The sequence below is a fragment of the Bombus affinis genome, chromosome 1 (assembly GCF_024516045.1).
Source record: "Bombus affinis isolate iyBomAffi1 chromosome 1, iyBomAffi1.2, whole genome shotgun sequence".
Lineage (NCBI taxonomy): Eukaryota > Metazoa > Arthropoda > Insecta > Hymenoptera > Apidae > Bombus > Bombus affinis.
This window is the reverse complement of record NC_066344.1, coordinates 18,225,293-18,249,882: the sequence shown is the minus strand read 5'-3', so window position 1 is coordinate 18,249,882 and position 24,590 is coordinate 18,225,293. Positions and strand designations below refer to the sequence as shown.

Sequence of the window (24,590 nt, the reverse complement as noted above, 5' to 3'; positions counted from 1 at the left end):
TTTTTGTAACATTTTTGTAATAATGTAATTAGAGATATTGAATTTGAGAAATTGTTTTAAATAATTTCGAATTGTTTCAAATTTATTACTATGACGTGTAAGAGTTTAAAATTTTCAGGAGTGTAATGTGTAATAATAAATAGGGAAGACAATAACGATATAACTAGATACATAAATATGATTGAATATATACTTGCCTGGAAAATTGTGTCCAGCTCAAAAGTTTGCAGCATGTTATTATTTCAAAAGAGTTAATAACTTCCTTAAGTAAATGAATATTTTATTTACAATATTATTCTCTCATAGTATTGAAACTGTAATTAATCCTATTTAAAAACTGAGATTACAATTCTAATACAACAAAGGGCGTTGCAATCTGTTATACGTATAGAAGAGCCGTAATTGTTATGACTCAAATTAAAAAGTCAAATATGTATAAAAAATATATAAAAAGTAACTCAGATATATGTAGTATAAGAATTTATATTTTATTTTAAACGATCGTATTCAGGAGTAACCACAGCAAATGATTAAAATCGTTGGTTGCGGTAATTTTCATCGCGTCCTCTACTTAAGCAAAAATTGAGTTTCTTTCAGTACCCTTTTCTTGCGAAAATTCCTATACATACATAAATTATTATAAATATATGAATTTTGCATATATTAGGTTGTCCGGAAAATGTATTTCTTTCGCGAACGTGTTTTTTACAACTGTGCACCTTCATACAAACGTGAAACCAAGTCTGTGAAATCTCAATTTGTTTATCTCAACAAAACAAAATGGATCGTTGTGCGTCTATTATTTCCTCATAAAACGAAAGATACTTTTCAGACAACCTAATATATATATATACAAAAGAATTGTTATTTTCATCCCTGTCTGTATAAGTCTTAATATATTGGCAAAAAAGAGAAAAGAAAAAAACGTACTATACATGATACAAATTACTTGAGATAAAAATGTTTAATTTTAATATAGTTATATTCTTCAAAAATTGGTAACTTTAAAGTATTAAGAACTTCCAGAATGATCTAATAATAATGTTGCAATCATGTACATATATAAGGAACAGGGCTAAGTTTAAGGTAGCCTGATTTCTAATTGATTATTATCTTGATTATTATTATTGATTATTGTATATTATTGATATATTATTAAGTATTAAGAACTTCGAGAATGATCTAATAATAATGTTGCAATCATATACACGTATAAGGAACAAGGCTGAGTAAGTTTAAGGTAGCCTGATTTCTAATTGATTATTATCAAAATCTAATTAAATTGTAAGTACAAGAGCAACATCTATCATTAAACAGTGTTGTAACAAAAAACAGAAACGCATTATGAGTTCATCGATGTACGTATTTTATACTGATCTTACCGTGAATCTTTGAAAGCACGGCAAGAAATATCCTTCACGCATAATTGTGCCAACTTTCATCGAGCAGCGCGCCGCGCCGCGCCATTGCAACCTGTGCGGATGAGTATAATTGAGATTCTTACCAAGTTACCTTTACCATCTTTGGTCTTTAATTAAAATTGCTTTCGCGAAATGATTTCCGTTTTTATACAATTCCTCTTATTAAAAGCCGTACCTCAAATATTGTATTTATTTTGCATGAAGTTCACTTGATGTATATATATATATTTGTGACTGATTGTGATATATCAGATGATTCTATATAATTTTAACATTACTCTGTTACATTGCCAACATGCTATGTACAGGAACAAAGGAGGAAGTGTTACTTTCTAGTATGATTGTACTCCATAAAAATGGCTGGTAAACGTATTATTATCAATTGCTTTTTGTTTCTTCATTCTTTTATGCTTTTGTTCTTTTATAATCTGAGTTTCGATATACTGCTCAGTTCATTTTGGAATGAAAAAGAAGATTCAGGTGTGAGACGAAAGAAATCTTGTACATCGTATGCATCAAAGTTCCTTTAGAATACCATGTTTCTTAACTACGTAATTTATTAAGTGCTTTAAAAAATGATAAAATTATCTATGCGAGTAATTTGTTTATTTTTAAAAGTATTACACATAATGGTAAATATTTCACTTATAAAAATGAATACTATACGAATTTCTTAATGATCTTATGTCCAAAAATATTTTCATATTATACGAAAGCTTTTGCATTATGAGATTTAAAGCTTTTCTGATTCTTATTTTTATAAATTTGGAAATGTGCCTACCACTTATTAAAAGTTCGAGCTACATTTTATTGCTTTCTACATACGAGTATATATTTCTATGAATTTATGATATTAAAGGAACATTTGATTCTTTCAGTGCAATCAGATATTTTTAATTTTAATCATTACTTACTAATCATATATGCATAGTATACGTATATTGAGTGTGTGGTATTAAATGTAAGAATTATACAACAATGCTGTGGAATAAGCTTTAGAAATTTATTTAAAGGGTAAGAAACCCTGGGAAATTTAAATATTTCAATATTTTTTGGAAAATAGAGAGATACTAAATAGAACAATAGAATAAATCGAATTAATAATATAAAGCAATTATATGTATAGACAACAGAAATATTATTTATTTAGTTTAAGCAATTATTATGAAAATTATATCGTATTCAATAACATTAATCGTATGCTCAATTAATATTTTACCCACGTCAGGATCCAACGACTTCCGTTTTCGCTTTTGTACATACATAGAAGCTAAATCACGGTATAATTATAAAACAAATATTGGCAGAGTAAAAGACAAGTAAGAAGTATCGTGTGACGTTATATCTTGAGGTTCAGCGTAAGTTCTGCCCCGGTTTGCGGTTTAACAATTACGATGATACGAGGTAGCAACCTACATTAAGCGGATGCAACGAACCGTCAGCTCAACTACGAAGAAACTTTTTTAGAAAACAAGGTGCTCGATAATCTTCGGCAAGCATACGCAAACCTTTGTGGAAGGAGGTCGTTTGTTCACTCTTGAGCGCACTAAAAATAATGCGTCGACATAAATGGAGAAAAAATTAGAATCAAATTTCTTATATTCCAATACGTTTATTTTATCAAACAATATAATTTTGCAATGAGATATTTATATATAGAATTTCGAAAATTATTAATTAAAATTTTGTCGGTTTCTACATTTTTGGTGTTAATTATACTAGAAACAATGCGTACAATATGGCATTTGTACTGGCAATTTACATTGAATATTTAAGGGATATCGATTGTATCTTGATTATACACAAGAAACTTGATTGATGGAACAATTTGAAAGAAAATTGAAAATGCACATCGTACGTACAAGCTACAAGACATTTCGTATAACTGTATATTTGACAAGGATAATAACCCTCGATATTCAGTAAAATCATCGTTAACCTTATAATGTATATAATATGATTTAATTGCTGTGTATTAATCTTTTACTCGATATATGTTTGTAATAATTTCTATATACACTTTGAGGTTGGTTTCAAATTTTACCACTGTAACGACGCTAATTGTGTCCCATTACAAACCTACTGAAATTTCCTATGAAACTTTCATATGACATACATAACACATGCATAAAAATGCTCTACGCCAAGCGTTCGAATATTTTTGTGCATCACACATATGTACATATATAGGAATATATTTGTCTACAAGTTGAAAAAGTTATTTTGTATAGGCTGACATCACTGCTTATATGACTATAATATTACTCATATTAGCAAATAGCGATTGCATCAACGCTCCATCCTTCATTTCCAGTTACGGTTTCACTTTTGTCTTCTTTGTTTGCCCATTCGAGACAAATGTTTGACCGGCGAGAAATACATACGGTAAAATGATCGTAGGTATCGTATGCTTAAACGTTTTGATACTCGGGTCGTTCGGTATAGGGCAGGAAGAACAGACAAAGTAACTGATAAATATGTAAATCGCGTGGCCTGAACCGTTACGTAGTCATCATTTCTGTGTTCACATTCGGAACCGTTTAGTCAGTTATCCTTTGAAGAATGTCGCTTTGACAGCCACGGTAATCAATTAGAAGTATCTGCTACTTTTTGGGAGAATAAAGTCTAACAGATATCCCTAATCTCTATTTTGTAAATGTAGGTCTTTCGCGTTCGGGATAATCCGAACATGACACTATACCTAATGTGTTTCACTTTATGCTATTGGGTTGCTGGAAAAGTTCGTAGTAATATTTCAAAAAGATCGGAAGGTAATATATTTTTATAGAATTTTATTAAATAATTTATGCATTGTCTCTTTCGCGGTACGTTTAGCTATTTATTGAATAGCCTCATAAAGTTTGTCGAAGAATCTTCGTATTTCTTTGCAATCCATTGTTTCAAGCAGTTTTCCTGATTCTAAAGCAATTTGCTTTTGTCATTAAAAAACTTTTCTTTCATACTTGAGACTAAATATTGTCTGTTTGAAAAACACTTTTTCTGTTCACTAATCTTGCATCTTTTCCGCAAACATTTTTCGTTACATTTATTGACCAATTAATAGCATTTTTCAGAATTTTCTATTTCATTATTTCACAGAAGTTTACAACATATAATCATTCTCCAATCTTGGAAACACTACGGACTCCCAATATTTATTTACCGTAATTTAAATTAAGATGAGACCAAAAATTGTATGACAATTTTAATTTCAGACGTTTGGAGACATTATATAAATGTTTCCAGATTTCTCAACAACTGTTATCCTATTGAAGAGTGTAACGTTGATGAATCGGTTTTCACAGTAAGAGTTAACTTTGATATTTTTAACAAATGTACACGCATCGATACCCGCGCATATTCTGAAAAATTTATGTCACAATACTTCCGTTATCTTTTCTCAGAGTTGTATGGCATTGTAGTCGCGCACGTGCCATTTTCTATTGTCTCCTAAATAATCCTACAAGTTAATATATTTACAGTTAACACTTAGTTATTGAGACATGCCAGAAGCCGTTATCTATAGATCTCAGGTCCATCTCATTCTTCTTTTGTACCTTCGATAATCGACATCCTGCAATAAACCTAAATACCAGACTTCTACTGCAAACCACTTTCGAATCTCCTAATCTACTCTCTTCGAGGGAAGATACGGCTTACATATACCAGTTTTATACCTTTCTTTTATCTTTCAGTTAATATAAGTTTCCCATAAAAGAAAATCCAATGAGCTAATATTAGGTCACGTTGAAAGTTGTCGTATTCTTAAGCTGTTTGTTTTGGAAGAATATAACTCTGCCAAATTGGAATATTTTTATTTAAAACAATTTTTATAATTTTCGATACGTTTCATGCAAGTATTCATTGACTCGTCATTGAAACGTTCAAACTACAAAATCAAACGCTTATTCCACTTTTAATCTTCGACTCCGCTTTCTTGACAATGTAAGGCTTCCATTCCGTCATTCCAAGCATCGTGTAAAATAAATGAAATTAAGTTCGGCTCTTAGTCGAAAAACGTTCGACTATAAATTCTCCGACAATAAATTCTCGATGCTTACAAAAAAGATTGCAACAGGCTGAAGGAGAGAACAGCTAGAAATCATTTGGTTTTCGTGTAAAAGCGAACAATGGATCCGCGCGTGTGGAATGCGAATCGTGTTAGAAAGCAACTCGAACCTCTCGGTCCAATGGCCAGAATGACAACAGCGGGCGGATGACAAAAAAAAAAGAAAAAAGGAAAAGAATCGACGATGTTGAAGAAGAAAAATTGTCGCGTTACGCAAGCAGACGAGGTGAAATTTTGCGAGGCCTCTCCATTTTCATGCAGTTCCCCCTTTGTCCATTGGATTTACACGCGTGCATGTACGTTGTACGTCGGCATAGCCGATGACTTCCTAGGTGATTGCGCGAAAGCCGCAGGATGTGAGCTGCTTGCATTATCGTTTCCGTTACGGGTTCGTGGTAATCGTGGCGTTTTCTTCTGTTTATCTACGCCCACGAGCAGCCGGTAGTTGCTAAAGATTATTGATTTAACGGCTCTTGATGCTCGCAATACAATCTGCTGACTTGGAATCAATTCATTCACGATTGTAGTACTTATATTGTCTTTAATTGGAGAATCAAGTGAATCGATGATATAGGAACGTGAATAAGTTCTAAGAACGTTTCGACTAAAACCAATGAGTCATTTTAACGAAATTATTATTTTTACTTCATTTTTATTTTGTATTTAAAATATTGATACGAATGAGTTTTATTTAGAATAAAAATAACAATTTTAAATTTGAGATAACGGATCACTTTAACTTAATTTTTATTTTCCAGATAATTTACGAAAAGTAATTTTATCTTACCTCGTGATCAAATAAAGCATCTGTATATAATCTTTTATACTAGTTAATCTCTTTAGACGGAATAACAAAAGATTTAGGGTTTTAGCTGTATTTGTTTTCATTACGATTATCTCTGAGTTACAAATGTGTGAACCATATGGCTGTGAAAAATATGCGCTTTTAATGCAGTTGATGGAAGAGACTCAGGAATTATTTGAGAAATTAAAAAATGACTGTATTTGGTAGACAGATTATGAAATAATTCAGAAGAAAATTATATTATTATTTCAACAAAGTGACACATAATTATTGTCGCATAATAATATCGCATATCAACGTGTAATAACTGTCGGTTAAACGATATGATATATCAATACATGATATCGTATTAAACTTTATTTATTATATTGAATAACCATTTCTCAAATATGTTATTTAAATAATGGCAAAATGTGATCTTAAGACGAACTGTCGTAATCTAACGGTACCAGTCGAGGGTTAATAGAAATAATAACAGAAAACAAGTAATAGAACAATACAAAATAGAAATGGATGAAACGTAGAAATCCTTCACACGAATTACATTCAGATCGCTGTAATCCATCCATCCTGTATGCAATACTCGATTACGATGATAATTTCAAAAGGCATGGCAAAGAGAACGAATAAGTTTGTAGTTAAGAGAGTACATCTTCAATTCAATTTCATTCCTCTTCGCGTCAGTTCACGTACGTTCAATTATCTTTCATCTATCCGTTGAAGAATAATGTAAACGGTATATTCTTGCAGAGCTATGAAATAACGTCTATATCGCTCCGGAAGAACTAAATTACACTATAATTCAATATATCATGCAAGTATTCTGCATCCAATTAACCCGTATTTATTGCTTTTATCTCTTAAAGAAACTTGTTTCGCGACGCAAACTAAAGTGTGATTTATCTCCTATATCGAACCATTACGAATTTAATCCTAATTTGTCTGAAATATAACATGTTTTAACAATAAAACAAATTCAAACCTGTTCTTAAAATAAGCTAAAAAATCATGGTATAATTTACGATTTCATTGAAATTCATCAGAAAATATCTGAATTCGAGAAACTGGAACTGAAAGATCTTGAAACCACTTTACCAGTGTGAACCCGTGATTTATTTATCTGCAATGTCCTGTTAGATTTTAGATAAAGTTGAGGTTATTTCAATTTGGCAGTACAATATTATTCCTAGTTTGTTCTTCTATTTTCACGCAGCATCTTCTTTAACGCTATTTCCGTTAAGATGTCCAGTTAAAATTGGGCAATTTGAATTCAAATTACCTTGAGTCAAGTAACTTGTATGTAAATCAAGGTAATTGAATTTGAGGAATTTGAATTCACGTAGCTTGGCTGACCTGGACGAGATTCTCTAAGGTTTTAGAGAATACAACACGATCGATAAAATGATATTATTGATAAGATTTGGCATAAAAGTTGGCTTTACTTCGGAGAAAGTGTAATGGTAGAACATTACTCTTTGTCTCGATCAAAGGTATTAATTTATAAATAAGTTAGTTTTTCATGAGATTCTATAAGCGAAGAAGCGTGTATTAAGTAATCTCGTAATTTATAAACTAGTGTTAATTTTCAATCTTTTATATAACGATCGATTTATATGTAATTAGATATGAGCTCCTTAGATTTAGAAAATATAATAATCACAATAATATTAAGTTCTCAAGCGTTATGATTCTATTATTAATATCGTTTGGTCATTTGTAGATAAGATTCATAAGATTTCAAAAATCTTTTTTATAAATCATATGAAAATATTCAAATATTAAATTTACGAGAGATACAAGGTAGGCAAACAAAATTTTGATCTGACTACCAGCATTTTATGTTACATGTTATATTTTACTTTAATCGCAAAAAAATTATCACTATTTTGATCGTAACTAACAAGTAGATTGAGGATAATTATATATCGCTGGGAAAGTGAGAAAAAATGTACAGAATGCGTGGATAATATTAAAAAGTATTCAGAGTTAAAATAATTGATATAATATTCAGAGCGCAAGTTCCTAATTTGTGCATCGCGCCCTCCGAAACGCATTTCAATTAATATAAAAAATATATATACATATACTAATTATAATCGTATTATGAAATATTTATATTTCATGTATTTTCTTTACATTATAAAATGTGTTTCTTTAGATCTATATGCGGCGGAGAGAATCACAAGTTAATTTATCATTATAAAATGGAATCGTGACTTAAAGAAAGTTGGAAAACACTGATTTAGAGCGAAACAAACCTCCGTTTAGATTCCACTTTTTTATTTACCTACATAAAAATATAAACAATCATTTACAGTTTACAGATAACTGTACCATGAATTTGACGTTAGATTACGAAAAGAAAAAAGAAAAAAATATATTATAAAAGAAACGGGGATGATGATTGCACTTCAATCTTTCGTGACTAATTACACAAATAACGCAACGTTTTATTGCTCGCTTGGTAATCAGTGTAAATACGCTGTGGGCACCACGGACAAGTGTAGCTGACGGTACTGTTGCCGTTGGCCTCCGATGGGACATGCAACTCACGTCATCACGCACGAGCTGCATTAAAGTCATTGCAAAGCGGGACGTTGCCTCATCGAGCGTTGGGGTTTTCAAGTCGATGATTTCAATGGCCGGCAAGAACGTCGTCACCTCCGTGAACGCAAATAGACATTCAGCTCAGCGATTCTACCTTCCCGTTTTTTCCTGCCTTTTGTCTTTCTGCCGTTCACTTTACGCAATTAGAATCGACGATCGATTGTTTATTTTGTCGTTTATCAATGTGTCATCAAAACAAAGCTTCCTTCATTCTTCGTCCGATGCTGGAAAACCTTTCATTAATCGGAGGTGTTCGTATCTGACAAAAATTAAATCAAAAAATATTTTTTATTCTCTTTCAACAGTTTAATAACTTTCTAATACCTTGACTATTTTCTAGTATTTTTGAAAAGCAAGTGTAGCTTATTGCAATAAGTATTTAATTTACTAATTAATAGTAGTAACGAATTAATAAGTGGTAAGATGTGGGTTATAAATTCCCGTTGCACAAATGGTTTTTAAAATTGTGTACGATTTTATTTTTAATTTTATCTTATCTTAAATACAATAATTTTATTTCAAATATTATGTGCCACAGAGTAAACAGCTTACCTATCATTTATAAAATTTACGTTTGTAGAATTGTACTTTTATTACTAAACTTAGTTTCCTTATTATACTTGTTATTGTTATAAACGAAAATTTATTAGCCCTGGTCATTTATAAGCTGTAAAATTTCGTTAATAGTATTGGTTAAGAGAGTCCAGGAATAAATTTCTTTCAAAAGTTAAAGAGAATGGTTCTTGTATATTGAAATATATGTAAAAATTGTTCTCTAAAGGTCTTTCCTTAAGATCCTCATGTAACTGTATAAAACGTATGAATTTATTTCACCTTGTTTACTGTTGGGAGTTTAAAAGAAAGTAGTGGCCATTACGTGATTTGAATACTGGTAGAGGCTATGCTATAATAAGTAATACTATCAAGAATTAATTGTTATATTATAACGACATGTTGTTTTATTTGCAAACTTTATAGCGTATGTCGAAGAAACTTCAACTAATTATCAGAGGACGTATTTCTTTTAATTCTTTATATGATATCCTTTCTAAATCATATTAATTTCGCAATATTCCAAGATTATTCTCATTTCGAATGGAATCCATGCTATTACCACTTTACTATAAAATAATTATATTCAGCGTTCGATGTATCGATTGTTGGAGAACTTTTTAATACATCTTTATTTTCAATGAAATTTACTCAAATTTGGACAGAATTGAACTAGGAATTACTTAATTTTAATTTGTATTTTACGTCTTACATATAAATACCATTGATAATTTTTATTACGTCAAACACAGAATACGATCGAAAATAAAGTATTAAAAAATGAACAAATTAACACATACTGCAGTTCTCCAATCTTTCGTCTCAATCTCGTTTCAATTTCAGACGAGTAAAAGATTTAATATCTTAAGAAAATCTTTGATATACAGTCGAAACGAAAAATCTTGCAGATTAGTAATTAGATTTTCATACTTCCCTTCAGTTCGAAAAATTTCCTAATGATAACAATAATACGATTTGGTTAAAAATGGAGCAAAAGATGCAACGGAATTAACTTGAACTACTATGGACCATTTATGATCCAAGAATGCGAATTGATGACAGGCGCGAAACTGCTCGCTATTATTATTATTAGGTCATCCGCGTTTACACTGCTGTTTAACACATTAAAGTCTGATAACCGCTGTCAGTTACTTGATAATGATCGTGTCTTTGTATTGGATTACAGGCTGCAACGGTGCTGGATGCGGTTACCCTGGGGCTCCTGCACATAGTAGCGTTCGGTTCACAGGAACAGGTGCCGAAGACGTTATAGACGAAGAGGATGCCCTTCTAAAGGACACGATACTGCCCGAGGGCACAGTGGCTACGTATTCTTGCGAACGTGGGTTTGAACTCCTTGGTCCTGCGCGGAGACAGTGTCAGATTGATGGCTCTTGGACACCGGAAGGGGTTCCATTTTGCGGTAAGTCTATATATTCTTTAAAAGTTACGAGAAAATGTTACTTTTTCAGTAGCCATTAGGAGACATAAAATTGTATGAGGAACGAGTGAAAAATAGGTTCTACCTATTTCCTATTATATCATACAATTTATCAAATGTGCGTTGTATAAAAAGTTATACAACAATACTAGTCCACCACAGAAATGAAAGTTCTTACGTTTTGTGTCGCAAGTGCTCGAATGTTCTTGTTATTTGTTTGTATTATATTTTTGAACAAGCGAGAAGTAATTATATGAAAAAGTTCTACAAGTGATAGACTGAATTTTTCGATTATTTTAGAGGATAATTTGTCAAGTAATAGTATTGGAGAATTGACGAGTAACAATTTGTAAATTATTGAATTCCCTTTTATAATGTCGCAATTTTATACCAAATCAGATAGAATAATTTGAAATTTGTAAAATTCCATTTTTGTTTTATATTTATAAAGTTAATCATATTCAATAAACTTTCTAATATTCCAGCAAATTTAGGTTTTATATAACATTTGTTATAAAGGAGAATGCAAAAATAAGAATAATTAAATTATTTATATTTCACTCAACCAAACTATTTATTATTTAACTTTTAAAATATAGCCTATAAATGGCATAGGTAATTTCTGATCATCTATGACTTCTGATTATAAGTTATATCTCAATATGAGCTATTAAAATTTTCATATAAGATTAACAATGATTAATATTTACTTAGCAATTCTTTGAAATAAATTTTTATTTTGTTTAACATATTACATTTATTTAGGTATTAGATAGATTAGGAACTGGGTTCTAAGTTCTAAATATAAGAAGTTAAATTTCTATATTTTACTCTATCCTCTGTAATCTCAGATATAGTGGGGTTCCCATTTTTTTCAAAAATTAAAACGCTTCCAATATTAAGGAATATATAGATTACAAAGTGGTCGATTCTTCGTGAATGTTTTGTAAAATTCCAATATAACGGATTAGGCAGTAAATTGCAAGCACTATTTGCGTTATTTATCCATTAAATTACCTTAATTTTTATAAAACTTACGTACACATTATTTTGAACTGGCATTTTTATAAGTAGCTTCTTCGATTCTTTGTTCGTTTAAGAATGTCAGTTCCCCCAGTTTCTTTTCTTGTTAGTGTTGCGTTAAAACGTAGGAATCGTAAAGTGTTTGATGATTTAAATAAAAATGCAAAGAGAATATTGTATGTAAAAGACACGGTGAATAGATTGCGTTGATAGAAAAATTCTCGCACGAGTCGTTGAGATAGGTGTGTAACCGGGAAATACGTTCGCGGATGTGGGCTTAAGAGAAAGTTTGACGTTCCGAAGAAACTTATGCGTACTTCCGGTCACGCCTGTATGAAGTATTTCACCGCGTTACGAATTGTTATTTATGAAACATAAAATTGTATTAAAACGTAATGACCATATTAACATCAGAGAATTTTGTTTTTAAATGAATCTTGAATATTCGCAAATATTATAAATGGAAATTTGTCATCTCTATTTATAATGTCTTTAATATTGTAGAAATTAAATTCTGTTTGTAATATAACATTTTACGAACTCAAATCCATTCTTTGGGTAAAATGATGTAATGACGTTTAATGATGTATCACTGTATCATGTAACATTGCATTTTACTAATAATTAATTTGCGGTTTCCAAATTTCTGTTATTAATAATTAACTAATTTCTAAATTATTTAAATGACAAATAAATAAATATTTTATTTTATTTATTTATATTTGAAGTACTATAAATAAAAGAATTGAAATATTCCAAATCATGATAATTTACCTTAAATATGAAATGCATTTCGCTTTTTTCTTTCGTGAATTGTTTGTTCACAACACTCAATATGCATCAGTGTACTAAGACATCTAATAGAAAAATTGCCATTATTTATTTATGCATACATTATATCATTTATCCTCCACTGAAAGCTGGCAAACTTGTTTAAATTTCCACAATATTGATAAATCTAATCAATGATAAAGTATTAGACAAAAGTGAATTAATTACCAGCGTAAACAAATCAAAGATGACGTGTTTGAGATAAAAATTAAAGCATATAGATAGTTGATGTTTTCTTTACGCTCTTGAAACAAAGGAACAACGCAATCAACGTTATTTCTGGATTAAAATAACTTGTACAAAAATATAAAATCCAAGATATTCGTATACAAATGTAAAGAAGAAATTTAAAACTAAAATTTCGGAAGACGACTAACCTGATTCAGCGTGTCCTTGACCGAGGAGACCGACGACAGTAGAAGAAATGCTAAAGATAGTGGGGGTATTACACCGTTAAGTCTGAACCTGTTACCTCCTAAGAACGCCTGCGGCCTTCTCAACCTGGTGCGCATTGCTGACATAGGTTCACCATTTCGTCCTTCCCGGTCCAGCTCGAATTTACTTCCTCCTCCAATGTTTCGCTCTTTCGTGAATACCTTTCGGGATAAAGAATTGTCGAAGAATCTTAAATATGTATGACTTTGGATGCTAAACGTTCCAAGTTTCGATATACGAGTATCTAGGAGAATAAAATCGCATTCCTGAACGACATAAATTGAGTGTAAAGAATGTAATAGAAAATATAAAGATGTATGTTCTTTGAAGCTGAAACACTCGTAGAGCATTGGATATGTGAATAAATGACCAAATTATTTGAATAGGTGACGATTGTCTTTAGGATGTATGCAAAGGATTTCCACAATTTTTCTTAATTAGAATAATTCGCAGGACAGAATATTTCATGGTAGTTTATGCGATTTATTTAGAATGGAAACAATTGGATAGAACGATTTTTTCATGGAAAATGTGTCTGATCAATAATTATTATTTATAATTGTTGAATAGAATCACGTATGGCAAATCATATTTATAAATGTCTGATTGTAGCGACAATCTGTTTTATAATAAAAACAATTAGCATTAATTAAAAGACATTTAATCAAAAGCATTCTATTAAAAATTATAAAATGGCGAGTTGCGTCAGAAATCAAATTTAACTGTAAGTCTTCTGTTTCTTAAATTCTTTAACCTAAATTACCATAAATAACGAGGATCATGTCGTATAAATGTAGAGATCTAATCGCGTATTTTTCTGCTACAAATGTTCGATAGATTTGAAAAAGAAAGAGATTGATGAGGCTGAGCCGCTGGGCAAATATATATTCAATGTTATACAACATTATAATTATAATAATTATACAATTATATCGTGTCACTTAATGTATTGAAATCTTTAGAAAATATCTACATTATAATATTTTGGAATATATACCTACTGTTAAGGAGCAAACTAAAGGATTACACAACTGAGTGACACGATCGTTGTTTGGTTTACGAATAATATATTAAATATTTAAAATAGGCATTATATACACGAATTAGTATGTTTTTCTTTCCTCTGATAGTTTATTTTTATCAATAGCGATTAATTTAATCCGGATCATCGAATGACGTAATAAGAGGGCTGAAAGCGTTATGATTACAATATTACGTATAACAATTCTTTTACTTCTTCATATCTAATATATTTAATTTAAACGTATAACTATATTAAAAGATATAATTTATTCAATTTATAAAGAGATGATAACCTTAATATATTTATACAATATCAAAGCATCAGTTTCAACATGAGCAATTGTTTGAAATTTAAAAAAGCAGAATAGAATAATAGCATAAATAGGATTATAATATACAATAAATACAATATTGTAGAATATAATATATGTATAATAATAAATAAAATATATAAAGTATTAGAAATAAAATACAATGTATGTGTATATATTCTGATAATGCAACTTTCATTTATATTATTCGACGTGCGATTCACGGCAATATATCTAACTGAGAAAACCAAAGAAGCACTGTAAAAGATTCAGATCTGGGTCGTCATGGCACAAATTAGAAGTACATGATTCCGATACGCTTCAACTATCACAAGGACTGTCCTCCACCTTATTCAGCTCATTTTTGCAGTCGAAAAGGCACACAAGTACATTCCAATTACCAGGCTATTTATAATATTTAAACCGTAAATGATAGTTAATTATCGCTAGATGTAACGAGCCAAACAAACACGAAAATAAGTAGCATTTCATCGTACCTATTGGATTAATCATTTATAAATTGTCATTAGATCCGCATAAATAAATTAGAAGTCTATAAAGCGCAAATAATCGATGAAGCATCAATACACATAGCTAAAGTGTGTCTCTTGGAAAGTAGTTCCATTGCGATTCCAAGTCCCCATTAATCCGTTTACCGTTGCTAAATTCTATCACGCAATTTATGCCTTGGAAAAACGTGCCAATCTTTTGAATCGTTCATAATGCAGGTATTGTATTTCTTAGAAGCGACAGTAGAATGTGTAGGCTAATGCTTTCAAGCATTGATTACGAGCGAGGAGAATCATTATGTCAGTATCTTTGATAAGGAACAGGTTTTTGTCATTAACTGGAAAATCTATAGTTAAGTACGTCAAAAAAGTTTACAAATAATAAGACAGTAACTGATTGCTCCTTTAAACTATCTAAAAATTTCGCTTAAGACGATCGATGATTTTAGAGGTGGTTGCTCCTAACGATAATTTGAAAACGAGAATAACAACTGGAATGATATTTGATATTTGAATTGATATTAATATTTATAAAATAGTTCAACAAAAATGTCCTCCTATTGAATGAAAATAAAATTACTATCCGCAGAACATCGTGCTATAATTGATTCGGATAAGATCCTATTTTAGAATTAATTATAGCATTCACATTTAGAGATTTGTAGCGATAATTTCAGAAAGAATACAGACATTTAGATAATTTTTTATAAATTAATTTTTTATAATTAATTAATTTTTTATAAACTTGTGAAAGATCGTCCATTAAAAATCATCACGATTTAACTTCATTTGCTTATGTGTATTATATATTATATATTATATGTTTATAAGAGACACCACGTACCTCATGATGTAATTTATTCTTATAAATCCTTAGATAAGTAATATCATTTTCCGAGAAGTTTCACTATACTCCACTGTAGATTAAGATTACACATCAAGTTTGCTATCGTATAACATAATGAAGTAAAAAATTTGCAATTAAATGTGAACAATGATTGTAAGTTTATTATAAACATCTTAATGTACATTTTTAATTGTTGACAATAAGTAATAGATTATTTCATTCGTTTCTGTAAAATATATTCGATTATGCATAGACCATTTTCAAACGTAATTAATACTGTAACAATTGATTGATTAGTATTATAATTAACTTGGCTATAAGTTTGAGAATGTATAAAAATTTCCTAAAGTAAATATCGTTTGCTGTCTGATTTTTACTTTTATACGTATATCCATATTAATGATTATAAGTATCTGTATTAGAATAAATATTGATAACAGCGGAATGTTGGAAGTCCTCCGTGAAAGGACGCAGTTTACAACCGGAAATGTCGAAGAATATTGATTGCACAGGCCTCGATTCTGAAAGCTTCAAGGCTTTCACACGATCAGACTGGCCTCCATTTCCAATTACATATATACGTGTTTCGCTATTGCTTGTTTTATACCTACATACACATATATGAACTCTTTTAATTAACGTCAAGTAATTTAAATTTAAAATAAACTACAGATTTAAAGAATGTGGAAGAAAGAGGAGAAGATTCGATGTTAATTTAGTTTTGATGGTGTAATATCGATAGTTCCGAATACATTTGGGATACGTTCTTCAATACTATTAATATAATGATACGAAATAGAGAAAACTGAGAACATTTATATAAATTGATATTTTTGTGAACACAACTAAAAGACAGTAATCTGTTGCATCTGTTAAATTTTGTTGCGTATTTTATATATTTTTATATATTGCAGCCATCCTATTTATCCTTTTAAGCAATATAATTGTAAGCACTAATTTCCATCGTCGTATCAGTGTCATAATTAGATATTTAAGTACCGAGTTTTCTAAGTTCGTCAAATGGTATTTCAACCGAGGGAAAACGTACCACTTTGGTAATTTCAATCAGCAGACCTGAACAGCTAATGAAGCGATAGTTTAAAGCTTAGTCGCTATCTTAACTGGAGAAAGATACTAATTGGAGCATAAAGATTTTCGATTTTTCAACTTCATTTATTCCGAAAGTTAAGCTTCGGTTGGCTTTAAATTGATAATAAAGCATCATCGGCTATAGAAAATTGTTTAATTATTTATAATCAGAAAGATCAAAAACAAATAATATAAACATGTAATTTACAGAGTACTAATTTAGTAACAATTTAATAACTGGATTTATTCCTATAATATTTTAATATTTTACTATACCTAAATTCTTTTTAAAATGAACAAACGGAATTTTATCTTCGCCAACAGTTTCTTTACATAAAATATTATCAATAATCGTGTATTAATATATATGCTACATAGACATTAACAGGAGCATACTTTTCTAAATTACTTTATAATCCGATTTGCATCGATATTCATTACCTATAAGCTAAATGATATAACATATGAATTTCACAAACATCCTAAGCTAAATTTTTGGATTTTTATTATAGGCAAATAATCTTAAAACGCGTACCTTTATTGTAACTTCTGAACATTTTTTCATACTCTCATAATCATACTTTCTAGTTTTTAAGAAATTGGAAGCACATATTAATTTTTATATAATTTATATTTATCTTATTCCCTTTCCAAGTATGTTAATATGTACGAGTATGTCACTAAACATGGTGGCCCTTTTTAGCCACCAAGCAACATCAAAGATAGAGAATCAATAAAAGTAGACTTATTATGTGGTTTCCTATGTGTAACCAACGATATAAACCTCCTTTACATACTAATTTTACAATGACATAACTTTTGAATGAGACTCGTAACAGTATCAAACAGCCACTATTATTACCATTCTTATTTCTGACAGACAACTATTTTTGGCGAAATGTATAGTACTTGTTGAGAAAATAGCTGGTTATGATTAGTTTGATACGGCCCCGTTTTCATCGCAAATAAACAAGCAAACAAATTCAGAATCTCAGCGGGAAATTGGTCAGTTAGCGTTTGAGCTGCAGTTTCTCGTAATTTTCTGCCAACCGCAAAGGCGGATTGCCACTTACGCGCTTATGCGTGAACTTGACTTTTCGAAGGTAAACTTCTGCACCGTTCACCATCAACTGGATGCGTAATCGCGCTTATACCGTAATTTTAACTGAATGTGAAAAAAGGAAAAGAACACCAGCCATTCCATCGATGCCATTCTAAGCAGATTCGAGTCACATTGCATTTCTTACTGCTTTGAAAACTTGAAAGATAACTTCGTAAGATGGGTATTTCTTTATAATTTTTAACATAGGGAAATTGATTTTTCATTAAAAAAAATTTTGTTTAAATACGTTGAACCTTTTATAATAAAACTGAAAGAAGGCAACTAGATCCGATTGTATAGTTTCTGAAATACTGGTACACTCGGCTTCAAAATATTTGACATATATAAAACACGTTTGAAACTCCTAGGATAATCATTATATCTGTTGGAAAACTAGAAAAATTTAAGTAATCGACATAAGAAAATTAAAAACATTTTCTGCGAATATAAGTATTATAAAAAGAAAGAATCTGTTAAAACCTACAAGTATCTGTATCTACGAAGGATAAACTAATTAGGTTCCGAAAAATTCCGCATCGTGTGGAACCATACTGTACGAAATGAAGAATTAATGCAAAAATGATGGTTAAACAGTTGACAAAAGTTCATATTCTACTCCTTCATAACTGAGAGAAATAATTAATAATTTTAAATAATTAATTTAAAGTATTCACAAATCTCGCCGGTTTTTTATGTAAAAAGCTTGGAGTTGCTACTTCTTTATAGCAGAAAAATTGTCAAATGCAAAGGGTTAGCATTGTACGAACTAAAAATGGATTAAAAATTTCAGTATTCAAAAATTCCAAACGCAAATATGTGACGGCACATCGCACTTGCTCAGCTAAAAAACATCGAATGACAGTGTCTGCACTTAAAAGTTCTCATTATATTCTTTTTTGTGCGGATTTCTCCAATTTCTCCAATTCTTGAACCGTGGTAGAGCGAAATTTGTAGGAATACCGTTTTACGTGGGTTTTCCCAATTTTGAAACCGTGTTAATGCGAATCCGTGTTGTAAGAACACTGTGTTATGTGAAGGATATCTGTACTGGTATGTTACCAATGTCAAATTTTTTATCAAAAATTTTATCAAAAATAGAACGTTTATCCAAAAGTGTATATTTGCATATAAAATTAATATACTTGTATAGTACCAATTATTGTACTAAGTACTAATACTATAGTAGAGTATTAGCGGAGTATTAGTAAAATTTAACATCTTACATTAAGCTTTAGTTATCGTTGCCCTTCATATCATTTGTTCATTTCATGTAATATTCTATTCCTAATTCGCGCTTAATTTCTATTTCTTAGATTTGTTAATATCTTAAATAAACCTTTTGCAAAATGCATGGTAATCGTTTCTGCAAAATGCATTGCAACGAGTTGCAGTGTGTAACTTTTACGCCAACTTTCACTTGTTTTCTTTCAATTTTTCCATCCGTAAAGGTACTAATCATTGTCTTTAGATCTTCACGATGACAGTTAAATGCTGGTATCCTTTATTTGTGCTTTTGCAGACCGTTTTCCTCGAGGAAATCGTAAAATCGCATTAACTGTATTTATGTATGAGTGACACGAAACGGTCAGCGATATTTTCTATGAATGTAAAACGTTAATCTGTTATGTTAATCTTCGTCATTATCTACAAAATACTTTTTAAGAAACATGTAAAAATACCATTAGGAATAATATTGTATTTGCAAGATTTTACGTATTTCATTAAATGAGGTATTTTCTCATTCATTCAAATAAGTTTATTATGAAATTAATTATAATTATATACATTATGCAGCTGGTTTTCATCCATTTTTTATAGAAATATCATTGATTAGAAAATCTAAAATTTTGTCAATTTGTTCTTCGGGTAGAAACCAGCAAATATGTCAATACGCATGTGCATATCAATATTTTAATGAAATCTTATAAAATTATGAAACGTAAAGGAAATGGTAAATGCATTTTTTTCAATGCAGTACGTTCAAGATGAAAATACATATATATGGTTTATGTTTTATAGCGATTTATTACATTAAATATATTAAGTAAATAATTAGTTTGTTGAATAAATTTAATATGGTGACGTCATACTGCTTATGTAAATATTATATACATTTCCATATCATGGATTTTCAAATTTTTATTATTAATTAGTAACAGACATTAATTCATAATTATTATATTAACACTTAACACTTTTACTGTATATTATATTAGGAGTGAGACAATTATCATTTTCCTCCTATCTCATATTTTGTTATAACCCTTACATACATTTTTTAACAACGTTTGTTTTGTATATTGTCTCTGAAAATATCATTTTCGCATTGCCCCTATTATTTTTACAAGATCATAATAATCCTTTTTGTATATTTTCTCTTATATTGTATACTTTATTTCTCTTCGACTTAAAACTAGTGTAACAAGATATAGAAGGGTAAAAAATACTTTGATAATTAAAAGTTAATTAAATAACATCATATTTGATACTCGTATAAGACGAATATTAGATAAGTTTTGTATCACCAGACATTAAAAATCTGCTTTTTGTGTGAAGAATTACATTAATAACCCCACAAAAATTTGTGAAGAACTTTGTATATTTTAATTTACTGATATTATGTGTTACGTAATAATACAGCTAGAGGAAAAGATAATTAATGGAAATCGGTATTAATAAAGTTTAATCGAATTGTGATACTACATACTTAATTTTTAATTATTACATCTTTGCAATACATCGATTATTTAGTAAATAATTAAAATTAATATTTATATTTTCGTGCTGTATTAGCTGTATTTAACGAAAATTAATTGGTACTTATTTCTACTACCTGCCTGTACCGAACTGTATATAAAGTGGAATATTTATTCAGATTTTCTTAAAGAAATGAAACACCACAGTCATGATCATGATCATCTTCGCATTAATTATACTTTTATATTAGAAGATTTACGATTAACATTCTCTGTGCTTAAACTTACTTCGTGCATAGAAGTAGAAAAGATGTTCGCGTCATGCATACGCGTGACCACTAACTGTGACGTGATAATCAAAATTGAACAATTACAATCGATCAATCATGGTTCAACCGCTTGAACGCTTCTTGGCATGTAAATCGTTTATATCTGTATTATAATCGTTAATAGAATACAAATAGACTACTCGTAACATAAATATTTAAATAATGCACGTATAGATACGTGATTTGCGTAGAAAACGATGTAGTGATAATTATTGGTTTGCGGGTGAGCATATAAATTCAGAATTCAAAGCTTCATGTAAAATATATACATACACTTTATTTCAAAGCTTGAAAAATATAATTGTTTATTATAAGGTGTGTATGTATATTTCTTCTTTATTTTTATATTTAATTGGATATATGCATATATGTCTTAATAGTGTTTTATCTCATTTAAGTCTCTGCATTATAATTAATGAATTTTTAATATCGTTAATTGTATATAAAATATGTTTATCTGTTTAGGCATTTAATTAGTTTTCAATTGCATTAATTTGTATTTAATATCTAATAATCTATTTTTTGTAAATAGTTAATCATTCGTGAAATGTTTGCCAATACACGTACTTTTTAATTATGTAATCATACATTTCATACAGTTTTCGAGTTTCAGGATTACATTTTCTTAAACTTTATTCATTAGGATGATATTTTAGTGAATAGAATTAACTGCACTTCCGTCGACTAAATCCAGTTATTTGAACGTGAATTCCAATTATGGTCGAGAAATCATAGGTAGAGAGAACCAGTGAACTATTACACACGTATATTAATTCCAGTTATATTAACTATTTGTCTGCAAATTGCGCGTTGTAATTTTGATGTGTCTCCTTTTTCAGAATAATATGATATAAATTCAAAGAACAATTGGTTATAATCAAACTAAATCAAGTAGTGCTAAAATACAATACATATTTAAGATTTGTTGATGACTTCAGTTAAAACAGGAATCCATTAATAAAAGTGAAAATGAGAAATAAAACTTCATGGAAATAAAGAACTTTTTAGAAATAATAAAATTCAAATACTTACATGAACATAGTTTTAAAGTAGGAAAAAAATTAATCTAATCGATTTAGCTCAAATCAGAATGACTATCGATCAAATTTAAAAATCCGAATAATATCGACTGTAATTATGTATCATGGAATGAGATATAAAATCCGAAATATAGAATCTTAGCTTTAGGAAATCGTGTATTTGAAGATTACTGCTCCTTATACATACATACTTATACTGATATTAGCTACAATATCCGGTAATTAATATAACAATGTAAGTATAAATGATGTATATAGCTGAGGGATAAATATATGTACGTTTGTATATATTAGAATCAGAAATGATCAATGAGCGAAAAAAAGACATTCAGCTCCCTTTAAACAGATCTTAAAGAATGTTAGTATTGGTTTGGGTTAGATCAACGCTGTCGCCAACACAATCCAGAATTCTAGAAACAATGATAGAGGCTTGTATCTTCGCAATGCATGATTTTCTCAATTTAAGATTTTATATTTGAGGGTCATTATTTCGTCTAATGACATCCACAAAATCTGGTATCGATCGACCACTGGTGTTATTTGGGATTTTATCTAAAATATTTCACGCGAGACAAGAAAATAACCTGTTATTAACATTTGACAAAATATTATAGAAATTCACATAAATGCATTGTCTAGAAACTTATTTTCTAAATAGAAATTTCCATGAAAAATTATGAATATTAGCCAGTAACATAAAAATCAAAATCCCGCGGCCAGTAATGTAGTATGAAGAAACAAATCACGTCTTTTTCGTATAGTCTTCGCATATCAATAATTTACACCATATATCACGTACAGTACAATACACATACATACGTATTACTTACTATATTACATAAATGAATCACGCGAAAGAAAGAAACAGGAAGTTTCGAAAACTGCACTGTACTCGCGTGTTCCACGTCCAAAGAAGTAAATACAACATCAATGTTCAACAATAAACGTACTGTTATATGCCAAAGATTTGAAAAGGCTCGGAGTTCAATAACAGGAATCGTTTTCCTTTGTTCTTCGCTCGATCAGCATGTATCTACAAGTGCTGAAGCTGTTGATCGTTTTCTTCGATCTAACGTATTTGAATAACATGGCCGTGGAGACGAAACCTTTCGTAATAATCCGTATAAGAAATAACTGTAAATTATGACGTATCCACGTGTGTGTCGGGAGAATGCGTGTGGGAACGCGTGCGACGTGTACGCTAACTCAAAGGAATTGGTATGTAGGTTTAGGTCGAGAACGCATCAATTACACGTTCTCTGTGTAGTCTATCTGTTCGCAGCTGTTCCCGGATAGAATGTAGATTGACTTCGTAATCAGATACTTTTTTAAATTGGCTGCATGAATGCTTCAATAGTTTCCTTGAATAGAATTCCTTGGCTTCGTGATCGACTTCCCACCTTCAATATTCACGATTATGTGCTCTATCGAGAGCTTCCATCCAATTCGGATATGCTATAAGGTGCCTGCCTTAATAAAAACTGAAACAATCCTTTTTTTCGGTAAATAGGATGTCCGTCGAGTGGCTGCTAATTTATCGAGTGTGCTTATAAACAGTTTTTAAGCCAGCTACATTTGAGAACAGATTATTTAACTCGTTATTAATGGCGTGATAAAGAGTGAAATATATCGTGCGAATTAACAGCCCGGTGACCATAGTTTTTTACGGGGATATGACATCCTAAAAGGAAAGTTCGTTTGACTAACGTTAATAATTTCGGTTGTAATTATCCTAATTAAATAGCCATATTTGTGGAAATTAATTTCTTTCAGTTCTTATACAATACTTCCTTAGTGATTAGAGTAATTCTAACGAAAAGTTATTTGACTCAGTTTCTTATTTTTGATATGCTTTCTTGCTAGGCTTAAAGTACGTAATATTTTCTCACTCTTTTGTTATTATACCAGAGGCTAATGATATTTTGTAACATATAATAGGTTCGTGCAGACTTTAAGATTGAATTTTAAAAAGTGTTGAAATTAGGCGATTCAAATAACGCCAGCTTACTATACTCTGAATGTTGTCCGTAGTATCGATTCATTGGAAATGGAATTATTTAATGATTCCTTTTGCCGGATTTACAGCGATGAACGAAGATATTATATACAAATTTATGTACAAAATGTACTCTTTAAACTTTCGAGTTTGGAGTTTAAATACAAATATTACAATTCATCATCGTTAAGTAGTTTTGCGATAAAAAATAGTACATGATAATTTATTTTTAAGAAAACAACATTTTAATTATTGTGAAAACTGATTTTTGAACTATTTTCGAAAAATAATGATTTTGCTAGTATAAGATAGAAACGATCATTGAAAAAAAAGTTTCAGCTTCTTGTAACAATTAATCAGAATGAAGCTTTTACGTAATTGTTTTACGAAATGAAATCGATGTCGGGATTATTTTCAATCATTGTTTTTTTATGTTCTATAAAGAGATTTACATAAAGAATCGT

General features: G+C 30.0%; 1 protein-coding gene across 2 annotated transcripts in view; it reads left to right on the top strand.

The window, feature by feature from the left end:
• The window catches only part of LOC126917668 (uncharacterized), a 97,425-nt gene that overhangs the window by 33,802 nt on the left and 39,033 nt on the right, over window positions 1–24,590 (top strand). The window contains exon 2 of one of the 2 annotated variants that reach the window (XM_050724819.1): window positions 10,641–10,877. The exons of the other annotated variant lie outside the window; for it this stretch is intronic. Coding sequence (XP_050580776.1) covers window positions 10,641–10,877 — 237 coding nt within the window. The remainder of the gene's footprint in view (window positions 1–10,640; window positions 10,878–24,590) is intronic. 2 annotated transcript variants of the gene reach the window in all.